Genomic DNA, 13,745 nt, shown 5'->3' with positions numbered 1-13,745 from the left:
CTCCTTACCGGCTTGAGGCTGAGTGGCAATATGAACAACGATTGGCCTGTTGTTCAGTTGGGGGTGGGACAAAGAGCCGGATGTGGGTGTCTCTCTGTCAGAACGGTGCAATTACGACCCCTGCTGGCTGATTAGAGGCGCCTACACAGATGAGGAAGGAGTGCTCTTAGGGTGTGTCTCTCCGCATGCAACGCTGGGTGGCACAACACATCAATGTGTGGCAAAAATGCATGCGGCTTGCTGCTCATGGGTTAGCTTCAATCTCCTCGGTCAGGGCAGGGTTCGACGTAGGCAGAGAGGAAGCACGATGCAAATTGGACAATTGGATGCACTAAAGGGGGTAAAAAAAAAAAGGGGAGAAAATACATTAAAAAAAAATTAATGAATGTAGCCAAAGTGTAAAACATGACGTTAAAATCCTAAAAAACAAACAATGTACAAATACAGTATATGACCCAAAAGAATGTGGACAGCTGACCACAAGTTTCTTGGACAGCCTATTCCAAAACTATGGGCATTAATATGTGGATAAAGTTCTTATGAACTTGGCTTGGCTCTATAATTCTTTGTCAGTAATAGATTAAGTATAGCTAGTTGGGGTTCCCATATTAATATGGCTAGTTTAATTACATCTATTAAAAAAATGTGCACCAGTTGTCTGTTATCAAGATCAATGGGGGGGGGGGGGGGGGGTGTAACATGAGTAACATGAGTAACACTGTACACAGTCAAGCAAGCTCTACATCACTATAACTAAAAGACTGATGTTTAAAAAAAAAAAAAAAACACCCGGTTCTGTTTTTGACTGTGATCAGTGGGAGTTAGGGTAGTGATGGGAGTAATGGTTGCCATTCCACTAGTGCATAAACCCTGTACAATTTAAGGATTTAAAAAAGAACACGCATATCGCCCAAAAGAATGCAGACAGCTGACCACAAGCTTCCTAAACATCATATTCCTAAACCAGGTGGTTATATAAACTTTGCATGACCTTACAATTCTTGGTAAGTGTTCATGATTACCTATAACTCATATAACCCCTGTTAATAGGGCTAGTTTAATTTAATCTATTTAAAAAATGTAGAACAGTTGTCTTATCAAGGTTAAGGGGGTAAAAAAAGAAATGCGAGCTCTATTGGTCTAAAAAAAAAACCTTCAAAAACAACAGAAATGGTGTACCAGGAGTTGCTCTAACATGTTATTATGTAACACTGTCCACAGTCAAGCAAGCTTTACACTATCATAGCTAAAAGGTTGCTATTCAGAAAGCCCTGGTTCTGTTTTTTGTTCTGTTTTTGACTCTGATTGGTGTGCAATGGCTGTTTGGCATTTTTCCAAGGTCAGGAAGAAATTTCTACTGTTCTGTTTGCTTTTATAAAAAGACTAGTCAAACTAACCCAATATTTATAAACACAAATGATTCACCTGTTTTCATCAATCATAATTACTAATAGAACAAGTTAACATTATAAAACATTCTACACCAAAAGTTTGTAGTCTAAGTTCCTGTGAGAATATTTTTGAGCAGAATATTTGTGAAAGAACTCTGATTCGTGACAGAATGACCAGGAATGTGTGGACACCTGAGTATTTCATTTATTTTGGCTATATTGGTCAATTCTTTCTTTCTAAAAGCACATTATTGTTCTGTCTTGAGATTTTAGGATACCAAAGAGCTTTCTTACTGTGCTGTAGAAGACTGTGGGTGTAAATGACATATTTCAGTGTTTGCATTCTACCGGTGTGCTAACATCAGGAGTTTTTTTAAATCTTGGGCTTTATTTTATTGATTTCTTGGTTATGTGTAATGTGCTTATGTTTATTGTTTATATATATATTTTTTTTCTCCTGCCTTCTGTTACTGCCTCAACAGTGGTAGCCTAGTAGGTAGGGCTTTGGGCTATCAAGTCGTCCAAGGTCGCTGTACAGTTCACACTACACAACTGGATCTCTTTTCCCTCTTTTTTCCCCCCAATATTTATCCCCCAATATTTATCCCCCAGTCTAGTCGTGTCCAATTACCCTGATTGTGTCCTCTATACTGATTCGACCCTTCACCGCTGACTGAGGACACCTCTCAACTGACATGCGCCCCCTCCAGTACGCACAGTCAGTACAGATAGTGCATTTTTCACCTGCACGAGTCGAGTTCACACACTTGACAGGCACTGTGTACGGAGGGCTGATATAAACTATATTACGCCCCTGTCCCACCTTTTTACAACTTCTCCCCTGCGTTTCCCCAAACACAGTATCTTGCGTTTTCATTGGCTGTTCAACATAGCACTCATTGCCAGTCGGGGAACTCAGATCCATATATCTGACATGCTAGAAATCTTGCTTCGGTTGACGCTCGGTGAGCCGGTCGGATCGAGTTGTTGAGTAGTTCTCACTAGGGCTGGGCGATATGGATCAAAAATTATATCTCGATATATTTTATCTGAATGGCGATATACGATATATATCTCGATATTTTTTCATCCCATAAGGTAATAACAACAAGACACTTCTGAGACAAAGCTACATGTTCCAAATACTAAATACCAAAAATTTTTACAGGCACTTTTATTAATATTCATGCTGGGGAAGCTTCACACAGGAACTATTTTTCCTTTAAAAAAAAAAGAAAAAAGAGCTATTCTAAGAAAAAGTTTGTTGTTTTCTAACGTCTCGCCTGTTGTGTAATGTGAATTACAAATATATTGTCTGGCACTTTAAGAATGTTAAGTGCACTATGGGGCGCAGGGAGCGAGTGTGTAGCGAAGATATTAGAATTTATCTGATCACAACCATGTACAACATCCAGTGCAGAAGTCACTCCCCATCATGTTAGATTTTTACAGATAGAGCAAATACATGCACATCACATATACAAACACACAAGTCAGAACAACAGGAGATGCACCGTTACGTTATTATTACTTTCTCAACACGTGCATACACTGTTTATATATAAGGTAAACACGTGCATGTCAGCGCGTGCATGCGCTTGTATATTTATATTGGTTTTTAAAACGAATAACGACTCGTTTTCTTGTTTTTCTACTTTGGGATTTGAAGTGAAAAACGAATGACCAAAGGTACACGGAGCTGGAACCTTTTGTCTGGACTTGTTTTTGGCGTTCTCTACAGAATACATTATTCCGCTGCTCATCTGATACTTTGAATCCGAACCATCTCCAAATAATTGAGCCATTATTATTCTTTTTACTAAGCAGCTCCTCCACCGTCTTCATGCTATCATGGGAGTTTTACTTACAGAAGTGTGTTCTGACGGCAGAAAGAATTGGCGGTGGGGAGAGAGGCGGGGCGAGTTGTGTTCAGTGAGGGAGAGAGGCGGGGCAGGAGAACATGTGCAGAGACAAACTGGGAGAAGAGAAAGACGAACTGTCGGATCTAACTGGAACGCAACATCTATAATCGATATATGCGATATTGTCTTATCTTATATCGCGTATGAAAATATATCGATATTTTATAAAATCTCGATATATTGCCCAGCCCTAGTTCTCACACAGCGATAGAGAGCCGAGTTTCGATCGCCGAGCGAACACCGAGTTGCTCCTGAGCCGGCAAATCTAGCGCCGACCAGTCGTCGAGTGAAAATCAGGGCAAAAATCGTGTAGTGTGAACTAGGCATAAAAGGTTAGGAGTTCAGCCCTTGAGCAAGGCCCTTAGGTTAACCCTCCCTGCTCCAGAGGCACTGTACAATGGCTGACCCTCGCTCTGACCCCAGCTTCCAAACATGCTGGGATATGTGAAAAAAGAATTTTGTTGTACTGTACATCTGTAAATCTGTATATATGACACATAAAGGTGTTATTGTTCTTAAACATCTCTCTGTCTCTGCCTGTCATCTTTCTCATGGCTTTTTGTTGTACAATGTGGTGGTGTTCTGATTTTTCTTCTCTCTCTTGCTCTCTCATGCTGTCTCTTATTAATATCTAGGTGATGGGGCTAATGATGTCAGTATGATCCAGGTGGCAGACGTTGGAGTGGGCATCTCTGGGCAGGAGGGCATGCAGGTAATGAGAATGAAGAGAATACAGTGCACTAAATGAATGATTTCCTTAACAGTTAATTCTAATGCTTGTGTATATACCTGATTAAACATTTTGCCATTTAACATGTAGTATTTAAGGATTTAAAGGGATTTAAATAGTAGAGGTGGCTCGGTGGGTAGCACTGTCGCCAAGAACGTCCTGGGTTTGATTTCCAGGTGGAGCGGTCCTGGTCCTTTCTGTGTGGAGTTTGCATGTTGCGATCTAAATGTTGTTGAAGTAATAATTTGTCATTTATAAGTAAATAAGCAGGATATCTTTTGATAGGTTAAGTTAGTGCATACAGTATAATATGCTAGGTCATCATTGTAAAGAGGATCTTTTCACATTTCCACTTTTAAGTCCAGTTACATCAGGCTCAGGTTAATTTCCCCCCTTGGTGCAGTTTGTTTGGGTAAATTGCATTTATGTACAGACCAATTAAAAACCTCATGAGACCCTTGAGTGGAGTTGGTCTCAGTCCACCCCAAACAAACTCTAATTTGGGGAGAAAACACGGTCTGGTCTCAATCCAAGCCAAATAAGTTGTTGTTGGACCTTCTGCTTAGTCGTCAGAAGGCTTTCAAAGTGAATTCGACCCTCTGCTGATGTAAGTTAGCCTGGTATGTTGCCAAGATAATTACCACAGCTATAAACAAAAGCTATATCTGCTGCTGCTCTATGTTGCACTAATCTGGCCACTCAGGAGGCGCAGCGGTAAAATACGCTAGCACACCAGAGCTGGGATTTCTAATACATTGTATTAAATCTCAGCTCTGCCATCAGGCTGGGCTGGGCGGCTATATGAACAACGTTTGGCTGTTGTTCATCCAAATAGGGAGCCGGATAGGGACCTCATAACTGATGCAATTACGACCCCTGCTGGCTGATTAATGGCGTCTGAGTTGGGGAATAATGCTGATCAGGGTGTGGCTCACCATGCACAATGCTGATTGGCATGAGAACTCGCCTCGTGCAGGTGAAAAGATGCAGTCGGGTACTGCTCATGTGTCGGCGGGGACGCATGTCAGCTTGCTCTCCTCAGTCAGAGGCAGGGATCAGCAGAGAGAGAGTAGAGAGGAGGCATAACGCAATCAGGTAAAAATTGGATTTGCTGAAAATGGGGAGAAAAATTGAGAAAATGCACTAAAAAAAATGCACTAATCCAAAACACAGGAACTTTTTAATGTTTTTACTTTCTTGCCTCCACCTTAGACTCGTCTGCCCAATGAGAGAAGTAAACATTCTCACGTGCATTTTGGTGCATTTGGATTTTTCTTTGTGCGAAAAGAAACCATATAACCATAGTTAATAAACTCAACTGTTTGGGGCCAGAGCAAGCAAAGCTATAGGTGTGAAAATGCCCTCCCAGCAGGGACGGCCTGATTGTGTGGTTAATAGACAATTGATCCTGTCCGAGGGAAGACAGGAGAGTTAAGGATTCAATGATTTGCTGCTGCAGTAGTGACTTCTGTTGTCAGGTTGAGGTGATGGTTTGAGTGGTGGAAGAATACACAGTGCATAGCATGATCCTGCTGTAGTCTGTTTAAAGATGCGTCTGATGGCTTTACACATGTCTAAGGAGGCACGTGCTAGTCTGTGGTCCCTCTCAGCCAGGGTAGGTCTAGTCTGTGGTCCCTCTCAGCCAGGGTAGGTCTAGTCTGTGGTCCCTCTCAGCCAGGGTAGGTCTAGTCTGTGGTCTCTCTCAGCCAGGGTAGGTCTAGTCTGTGGTCCCTCTCAGCCAGGGTAGGTCTAGTCTGTGGTCCCTCTCAGCCAGGGTAGGTGTAGTGTAATTGTCCCACAATTTGGCGTGCACGTTCAGTGCGACCTTGATGTACAACATATTCTAGCCTTACAAGATTTATCATTTGTTCTGGGCTGAACATTTGAAAACGAACCCGACTCTTGGAAGCAGGCCAGGCCTAACTGATGCTCCTGCTGCCACCTCTACACCAGCCGTTATCCTGTGCCAAGGACCATGTCTCAGACATTAAAGCAAACGTTCAAACTAATGATGAAGTGCTCTAATTAAACTGAAGGTGAGGCAGGAAGTGGGGCTTCACACTGAGCACATCTGCTAAACACTGTCCAAGGCCACTTAAAAATGACCCTGGCCTGATTAAGTCTCGAGATTTTTTTATATGAAATAATTAATGTGATGCCATTGGCTCTTGTGGAGCTTTCAGCATGCCAAGGTGCACTTAACTCCCTGCTTCTCTAACTGGGCCCAGTGTACATGATCGCCAAGCTTTTCCTATTAATCCGTTCTGCACGTAATCCTTCAGAACACCTGTGTTTTCAGCTTCAGATTGTCACTGCCCCCTTTAGCGCTTATATTGCAATAAAACCTCCCATCCATTCGGAGAATAAAGTGTAAGAGATACCAGGTTCAATTTAGAAATGGATTCACAATATTTTGCGTTTCCCTCACTGAATAATTTATGACGTGTTGCTTTTGGTGGGTCTCTATGTCCCCTCTCGCACTCAAAACCGGGAGAATTACCATCTTCACCAGCTTGTATAACAAATCATTTACACAAGATGCCGGAATAGGACACCAAACTCACTCATACCTAACTGCTAAATGGAGACCAGGCCCACACACAGATAGGTGGGTGTATAGAGGGATGTAGAGAGATTGATGGATGTATAGATGTATGTAGAGAGATAGATGGATGTATAGATGGATGTAGAGAGAGATGGATGTATAGATGTAGAAAGATAGATTATGTGGAGAGATTGATGGATGTAGAGAGAGATGGATGTATAGATGTAGAAAGATAGATGATGTAGAGAGATTGATGGCTGTATAGATGGATGTAGAGAGAGATGGATGTATAGATGTAGAAAGATAGATGATGTAGAGAGATTGATGGCTGTATAGATGGATGTAGAGAGAGATGGATGTATAGATGTAGAAAGATAGATGATGTAGAGAGATTGATGGATGTATAGATGGATGTAGAGAGAGATGGATGTAGAGAGAGATGGATGTATAGATGTAGAAAGATAGATTATGTAGAGAGATTGATGGATGTATAGATGGATGTAGAGAGAGATGGATGTATAGATGTAGAAAGATAGATTATGTAGAGAGATAGATGGATGTAGAGAGAGATGGATGTATAGACGTAGAAAGATAGATGATTTAGAGAGATTGATGGATGTATAAATGGATGTAGAGAGAGATGGATGTATAGCTGTAGAAAGATAGATGATGTAGAGAGATTGATGGATGTATAGATGGATGTAGAGAGAGATGGATGTATAGATGTAGAAAGATAGATGTAGAAAGATTGATGGATGTATAGATGGATGTAGAGAGATAGATGGATGTAGAGAGATAGATGGATGTATAGATGGATGTAGAGAGAGATGGATGTAGAGAGAGATGGATGTATAGACGTAGAAAGATAGATTATGTAGAGAGATAGATGGATGTAGAGAGAGATGGATGTATAGACGTAGAAAGATAGATGATGTAGAGAGATTGATGGATGTATAGATGGATGTAGAGAGAGATGGATGTATAGATGTAGAAAGATAGATTATGTAGAGAGATAGATGGATGTAGAGAGAGATGGATGTATAGACGTAGAAAGATAGATGATGTAGAGAGATTGATGGATGTATAAATGGATGTAGAGAGAGATGGATGTATAGATGTAGAAAGATAGATTATGTAGAGAGATTGATGGATGTAGAGAGAGATGGATGTATAGATGTAGAAAGATAGATTATGTAGAGAGATAAATGGATGTAGAGAGAGATGGATGTATAGCTGTAGAAAGATAGATGATGTAGAGAGATTGATGGATGTATAGATGGATGTAGAGAGAGATGGATGTATAGATGTAGAAAGATAGATGTAGAAAGATTGATGGATGTATAGATGGATGTAGAGAGATAGATGGATGTAGAGAGATAGATGGATGTATAGATGGATGTAGAGAGATAGATGGATGTATAGATGGATGTTTATGAAGATAGATGGATGGAGAGAGAGATAGATGGATGTATAGATGGATGTTTATGAAGATAGATGGATGGAGAGAGAGATAGATGAATGTATAGATGGATGGAGAGAGAGATAGATGGATGTATAGATAGATGGAGAGAGAGATAGATGGATGTATAGATGGATGGAGAGAGAGATAGATGGATGTATAGATGGATGGAGAGAGAGATAGATGGATCTTTATGAAGATAGATGGATGTATAGATGGATGTTTATGAAGATAGATGGATGGAGAGAGAGATAGATAGATGGATGTATAGATGGATGGAGAGAGAGATAGATGGATGTATAGATGGATAGAGAGAGAGAGATGGATGTATAGATGGATGGAGAGAGTGATAGATGGATGTATAGATAGATGGAGAGAGAGATAGATGGATGTATAGATAGATGGAGAGAGTGATAGATGGATGTATAGATAGATGGAGAGAGAGATAGATGGATGTTTATGAAGATAGATGGATGGAGAGAGTGATAGATGGATGTATAGATGGATGGAGAGAGAGATAGATGGATGTATAGATAGATGAGAGAGAGAGAGATGGATGTATAGATAGATGGAGAGAGAGATAGATGGATGTATAGATAGATGGAGAGAGTGATAGATGGATGTATAGATAGATGGAGAGAGAGAGAGATGGATGTATAGATGGATGGAGAGAGTGATAGATGGATGTATAGATAGATGGAGAGAGTGATAGATGGATGTATAGATGGATGGAGAGAGTGATAGATGGATGTATAGATGGATGGAGAGAGTGATATATGGATGTATAGATGGATGGAGAGAGTGATAGATGGATGTATAGATAGATGGAGAGAGAGATAGATGGATGGAGAGAGAGATAGATGGATGTTTATGAAGATAGATGGATGGAGAGAGATAGATGGATGTATAGATGGATGGAGAGAGTGATAGATGGATGTATAGATGGATGGAGAGAGAGATAGATGGATGTATAGATGGATGGAGAGAGTGATAGATGGATGTATAGATAGATGGAGAGAGTGATAGATGGATGTATAGATGGATGGAGAGAGTGATAGATGGATGTATAGATGGATGGAGAGAGAGATAGATGGATGTATAGATGGATGGAGAGAGTGATAGATGGATGTATAGATGGATGGAGAGAGTGATAGATGGATGTATAGATGGATGGAGAGAGAGATAGATGGATGTATAGATGGATGGAGAGAGTGATAGATGGATGTATAGATGGATGGAGAGAGAGATAGATGGATGTATAGATGGATGGAGAGAGTGATAGATGGATGTATAGATGGATGGAGAGAGTGATAGATGGATGTATAGATGGATGGAGAGAGTGATAGATGGATGTATAGATAGATGGAGAGAGAGATAGATGGATGGAGAGAGAGATAGATGGATGTTTATGAAGATAGATGGATGGAGAGAGATAGATGGATGTATAGATGGATGTTTATGAAGATAGATGGATGAAGAGAGAGATAGATGGATGTATAGATGGATGGAGAGAGAGATAGATGGATGTATAGATGGATGGAGAGAGTGATAGATGGATGTATAGATGGATGGAGAGAGAGATAGATGGATGTATAGATGGATGGAGAGAGAGATAGATGGATGTTTATGAAGATAGATGGATGGAGAGAGTGATAGATGGATGTATAGATAGATGGAGAGAGAGATAGATGGATGTATAGATGGATGGAGAGAGAGATAGATGGATGTATAGATGGATGGAGAGAGTGATAGATGGATGTATAGATGGATGGAGAGAGTGATAGATGGATGTATAGATGGATGGAGAGAGTGATAGATGGATGTATAGATGGATGGAGAGAGTGATAGATGGATGTATAGATGGATGGAGAGAGAGATAGATGGATGTATAGATAGATGGAGAGAGAGATAGATGGATGTATAGATGGATGGAGAGAGAGATAGATGGATGTTTATGAAGATAGATGGATGGAGAGAGTGATAGATGGATGTATAGATGGATGGAGAGAGTGATAGATGGATGTATAGATGGATGGAGAGAGTGATAGATGGATGTATAGATGGATGTTTATGAAGATAGATGGATGGAGAGAGAGATAGATGAATGTATAGATGGATGGAGAGAGTGATAGATGGATGTATAGATGGATGGAGAGAGAGATAGATGGATGTATAGATAGATGAGAGAGAGATAGATGGTTGTATAGATGGATGGAGAGAGTGATAGATGGATGTATAGATGGATGGAGAGAGAGATAGATGGATGTATAGATGGATGGAGAGAGAGATAGATGGATGTATAGATGGATGGAGAGAGTGATAGATGGATGTATAGATGGATGGAGAGAGAGATAGATGGATGTATAGATGGATGGAGAGAGAGATAGATGGATGTATAGATGGATGGAGAGAGAGATAGATGGATGTATAGATGGATGGAGAGAGAGATAGATGGATGTATAGATGGATGGAGAGAGAGATAGATGGATGTATAGATGGATGGAGAGAGAGATAGATGGATGTATAGATGGATGGAGAGAGTGATAGATGGATGTATAGATGGATGGAGAGAGTGATAGATGGATGTATAGATGGATGGAGAGAGAGATAGATGGATGTATAGATGGATGGAGAGAGAGATAGATGGATGTATAGATGGATGGAGAGAGAGATAGATGGATGTATAGATGGATGGAGAGAGAGATAGATGGATGTATAGATGGATGGAGAGAGTGATAGATGGATGTATAGATGGATGGAGAGAGTGATAGATGGATGTATAGATGGATGGAGAGAGTGATAGATGGATGTATAGATGGATGTGTTGCGAGATAGTAACAGCTGTTAACTTTTTTTCTATGATGGTGCACAGTTCTATGTGTTGTATATTAAAGGTTTTTTGTTTGCAGGCGGTGATGGCCAGCGATTTTGCTCTTCCACGCTTTCAGTATCTGCAGAAGCTGCTCCTGGTTCATGGACACTGGTGCTACTCTCGCCTGGCTAATATGATTCTCTACTTCTTCTACAAAAACGCTGTAAGTGTTAATGTGTCATCTTATATTTAACATTAATACCTCAGAAGTACTAGTCTGAAATTTGCTGTTGTGAAATGGCCACACAAAACATTGGCTTGCAGCTTTTCTCAGGATGAATGTCGTGCCAAGTAAGAAACGACCAAGTAGGACAATAAATGATTTTTCATTCGGTGCACCATGACAACAAACGCTATAACTAATGCAGTGTTTTATATTCCACTGATTAATGGAAACTGGCACTTGCTTCTTTGTTTGTATTCAGACACCGTGTGGATTAAAGATTTAACTGTGATCACTAACAGTTTCTAATAGGCATTGCATATGTGGATTAGTAATAAATTAGATTTTATCCTGACTGCTATCTTAATTCGCTTAAAATATTAATAACAATTTCTTAAAAAGTAAAAAAGATAGCAAACTTCACTCTATAGCCGGTCAGGTGGCGCAGCGGTAAAATATGCTAGCAATCTCAGCTCTGCCATCCGGCTAGGCTGGGCGGCTGCATGAACAACGATTGGCTGTTGTTAATAGGGTTAGAGGCAAGTCGGATCATGGGTCCTCATAACTGGTGCAATTACGACCCCTGCTGGCTGATTGATGGCGCCTGCACAGGGCTGAGGAATAATGCTGATCAGGGTGTGGCTCTCTGTGCACAGTGCTGATCGGTATATATGAACTCGACTCGTGCAGTCTGTACTGAGCACGTGTCGGAGGGGGCGTGTGTCAGTTCTCAGTCAGCGGTGGAGGGTTGAATCAGTGGAGGATGCAATCAGGGTATTTGGACACGACTAGATTAGGGGAGAAAATTGGGATGGGGGGGTTGGAAAAGTAGAAAAAAAAAAAAAAACTTCACTCTATAGAACCTGTTGAAAAACGCTCAACTCGATGTGTGCATCGTTTTACAAAACAATTTTGACACCCCTGATCTAAGTGGAAAAAAGTGTCTGTGCACGTGTCGGAAGAGGTGTGGGCTGTGACGTGCTCTCCTCGGATACAATCGGGTATCCCTCAGCAGCGGAAGACAAATTGACTGTGCTAAATTGGGAGGAAAATGGGGAGAAAATGCATTTAAAAAAATCAAGAGTAATAGAAATTTGATATTTACATACATTTAAGAAAGGCCTAAGAAAGGCCAACCTGTCCAAGCAGCTACTGGTGTCCTTCTATCGCAGCACGGTGGAAAGCATACTCACCCATGGCATTCTGGTGTGGTATGCCAGCTGCTCTGAGGCTGACAAGAAGGCTCTTCAGAGGGTAATCAAATCAGCTCAGAGAACCATCAACACTGAGCTGCCTTCACTAGAGAACATTTACAAAACCCGATGCCTGCGTCGGGCCACAAACATCATAAAGGACTCATTTCACCCTTGTTGCAACCTGTTCTCCTTGTTGCCCTCTGGTAGGCGCTATAGGAGTATCAAGGCCCGTACTTCCAGACTCCTGAAAAGCTTTTACCCCTCCGCCATAAAAACACTAAACTATCAAACTTTACATCCTAGGAAATAATGTGCAATTTATAGAGACCGTGCAATAACCTTCTTCTTCTTTTCTTTTCTGGAAAGTTCTTAAAACCACACGTTTATTTCTGTATCTAGATGTGTATATGTTTATTTTGTAAATACATGTGTATATATATGTCTGTGTGTACATACATGTACCGTCAAGGAGATGCTCAAAAAATTTCGTTGTGCACTGTGCAATGACAATAAAGGCATTCTATTCTATTCTATTCTATTCTATTCTATTCTATTTAGTTATAAATAGAGATGCAGCGCTTTGATTCACAACACAGCTAGTATAATAATATGTGCACAATCACACACTAACCCTGGAGGCTGGAGATGTTGAGCTGATCATCAGCGAAATTAAGCCAGATTAGAATAACAGGAGACTGTGTGGAAGAAACATCAATCTTTTACATTTACGTTTTCTGCAATTAAAGTTACTTACAGTAGAGCTTCCACGGTAAACATTTCCTTACTTTAGTTCAAGTAAACAACAGTCCAAGGATACAAATTTGCTGAAACCCTTGTGGAACAAAGGTGTAGGTATAAGGTTTTTTTAATATAATTGCTTGCATGTGACATATTCTTCCTCAGTTTACTGAGACTTTTTAATGCAAATGTTTTATTAAATTCTGTACATATCACTATTTTGCACCCATCCCCGCTGGCCTGGACCAAAATGCAATCTTTCGTCCAGCAGTGCTGGCCTGTGCAGAGAATTTCTTACATATTAATCTATAGGTCACCGCTGCTGGCCCATACTGATCAATAATGCTAATGACATCTATGCATATATGTCCTCCCTGTAGCTATTTATAGACTGTCTTTCTGTAATTTATTGGGATTTTTGTAGGCAGGTGTTGAATTTTTAATAGATAGTTAAAGGTTAATATTTGTTTAAATATTTCTTCAATATAGGTATAGGAGTTTTTTTTTAATACAGATAGCATAGATGATTAGTTAGTAATATTAATAATAATAATAATAATAATGAGGAGGAAAGACTATTTTCACATAAATAATCTCATATCTGTCCTCCTTTGAAGGGAACCTGAGCACACAATGTGCAATACTCTGACCATTCTACCTCATTACTGTGCAATACCTTTAAAAATTGTGGGGCGCCCAGGTGGCGCAGCAGGATATTATGTTATATTA

At 40.3% G+C, this 13,745-nt stretch overlaps 1 protein-coding gene and 1 pseudogene across 1 annotated transcript in view; one reads left to right on the top strand and one right to left on the bottom strand.

Moving 5' to 3' along the window:
• The window catches only part of atp10a (ATPase phospholipid transporting 10A), a 98,817-nt gene that overhangs the window by 67,729 nt on the left and 17,343 nt on the right, over positions 1-13,745 (top strand). Inside the window, exons 15-16 of the mRNA XM_062998152.1 lie at positions 3,949-4,025; positions 10,957-11,082. Of these exons, the coding sequence (XP_062854222.1) occupies positions 3,949-4,025; positions 10,957-11,082 (203 nt within the window). The remainder of the gene's footprint in view (positions 1-3,948; positions 4,026-10,956; positions 11,083-13,745) is intronic.
• Positions 9,740-10,642, bottom strand: LOC134316632 (guanine nucleotide exchange factor subunit RIC1-like; annotated as a pseudogene).

The sequence above is a fragment of the Trichomycterus rosablanca genome, chromosome 6 (assembly GCF_030014385.1).
Source record: "Trichomycterus rosablanca isolate fTriRos1 chromosome 6, fTriRos1.hap1, whole genome shotgun sequence".
Taxonomy (NCBI): Eukaryota; Metazoa; Chordata; class Actinopteri; order Siluriformes; family Trichomycteridae; genus Trichomycterus; species Trichomycterus rosablanca.
The sequence above is the reverse complement of the archived record's forward strand: the minus strand, read 5'-3'. Positions and strand labels throughout refer to the sequence as shown.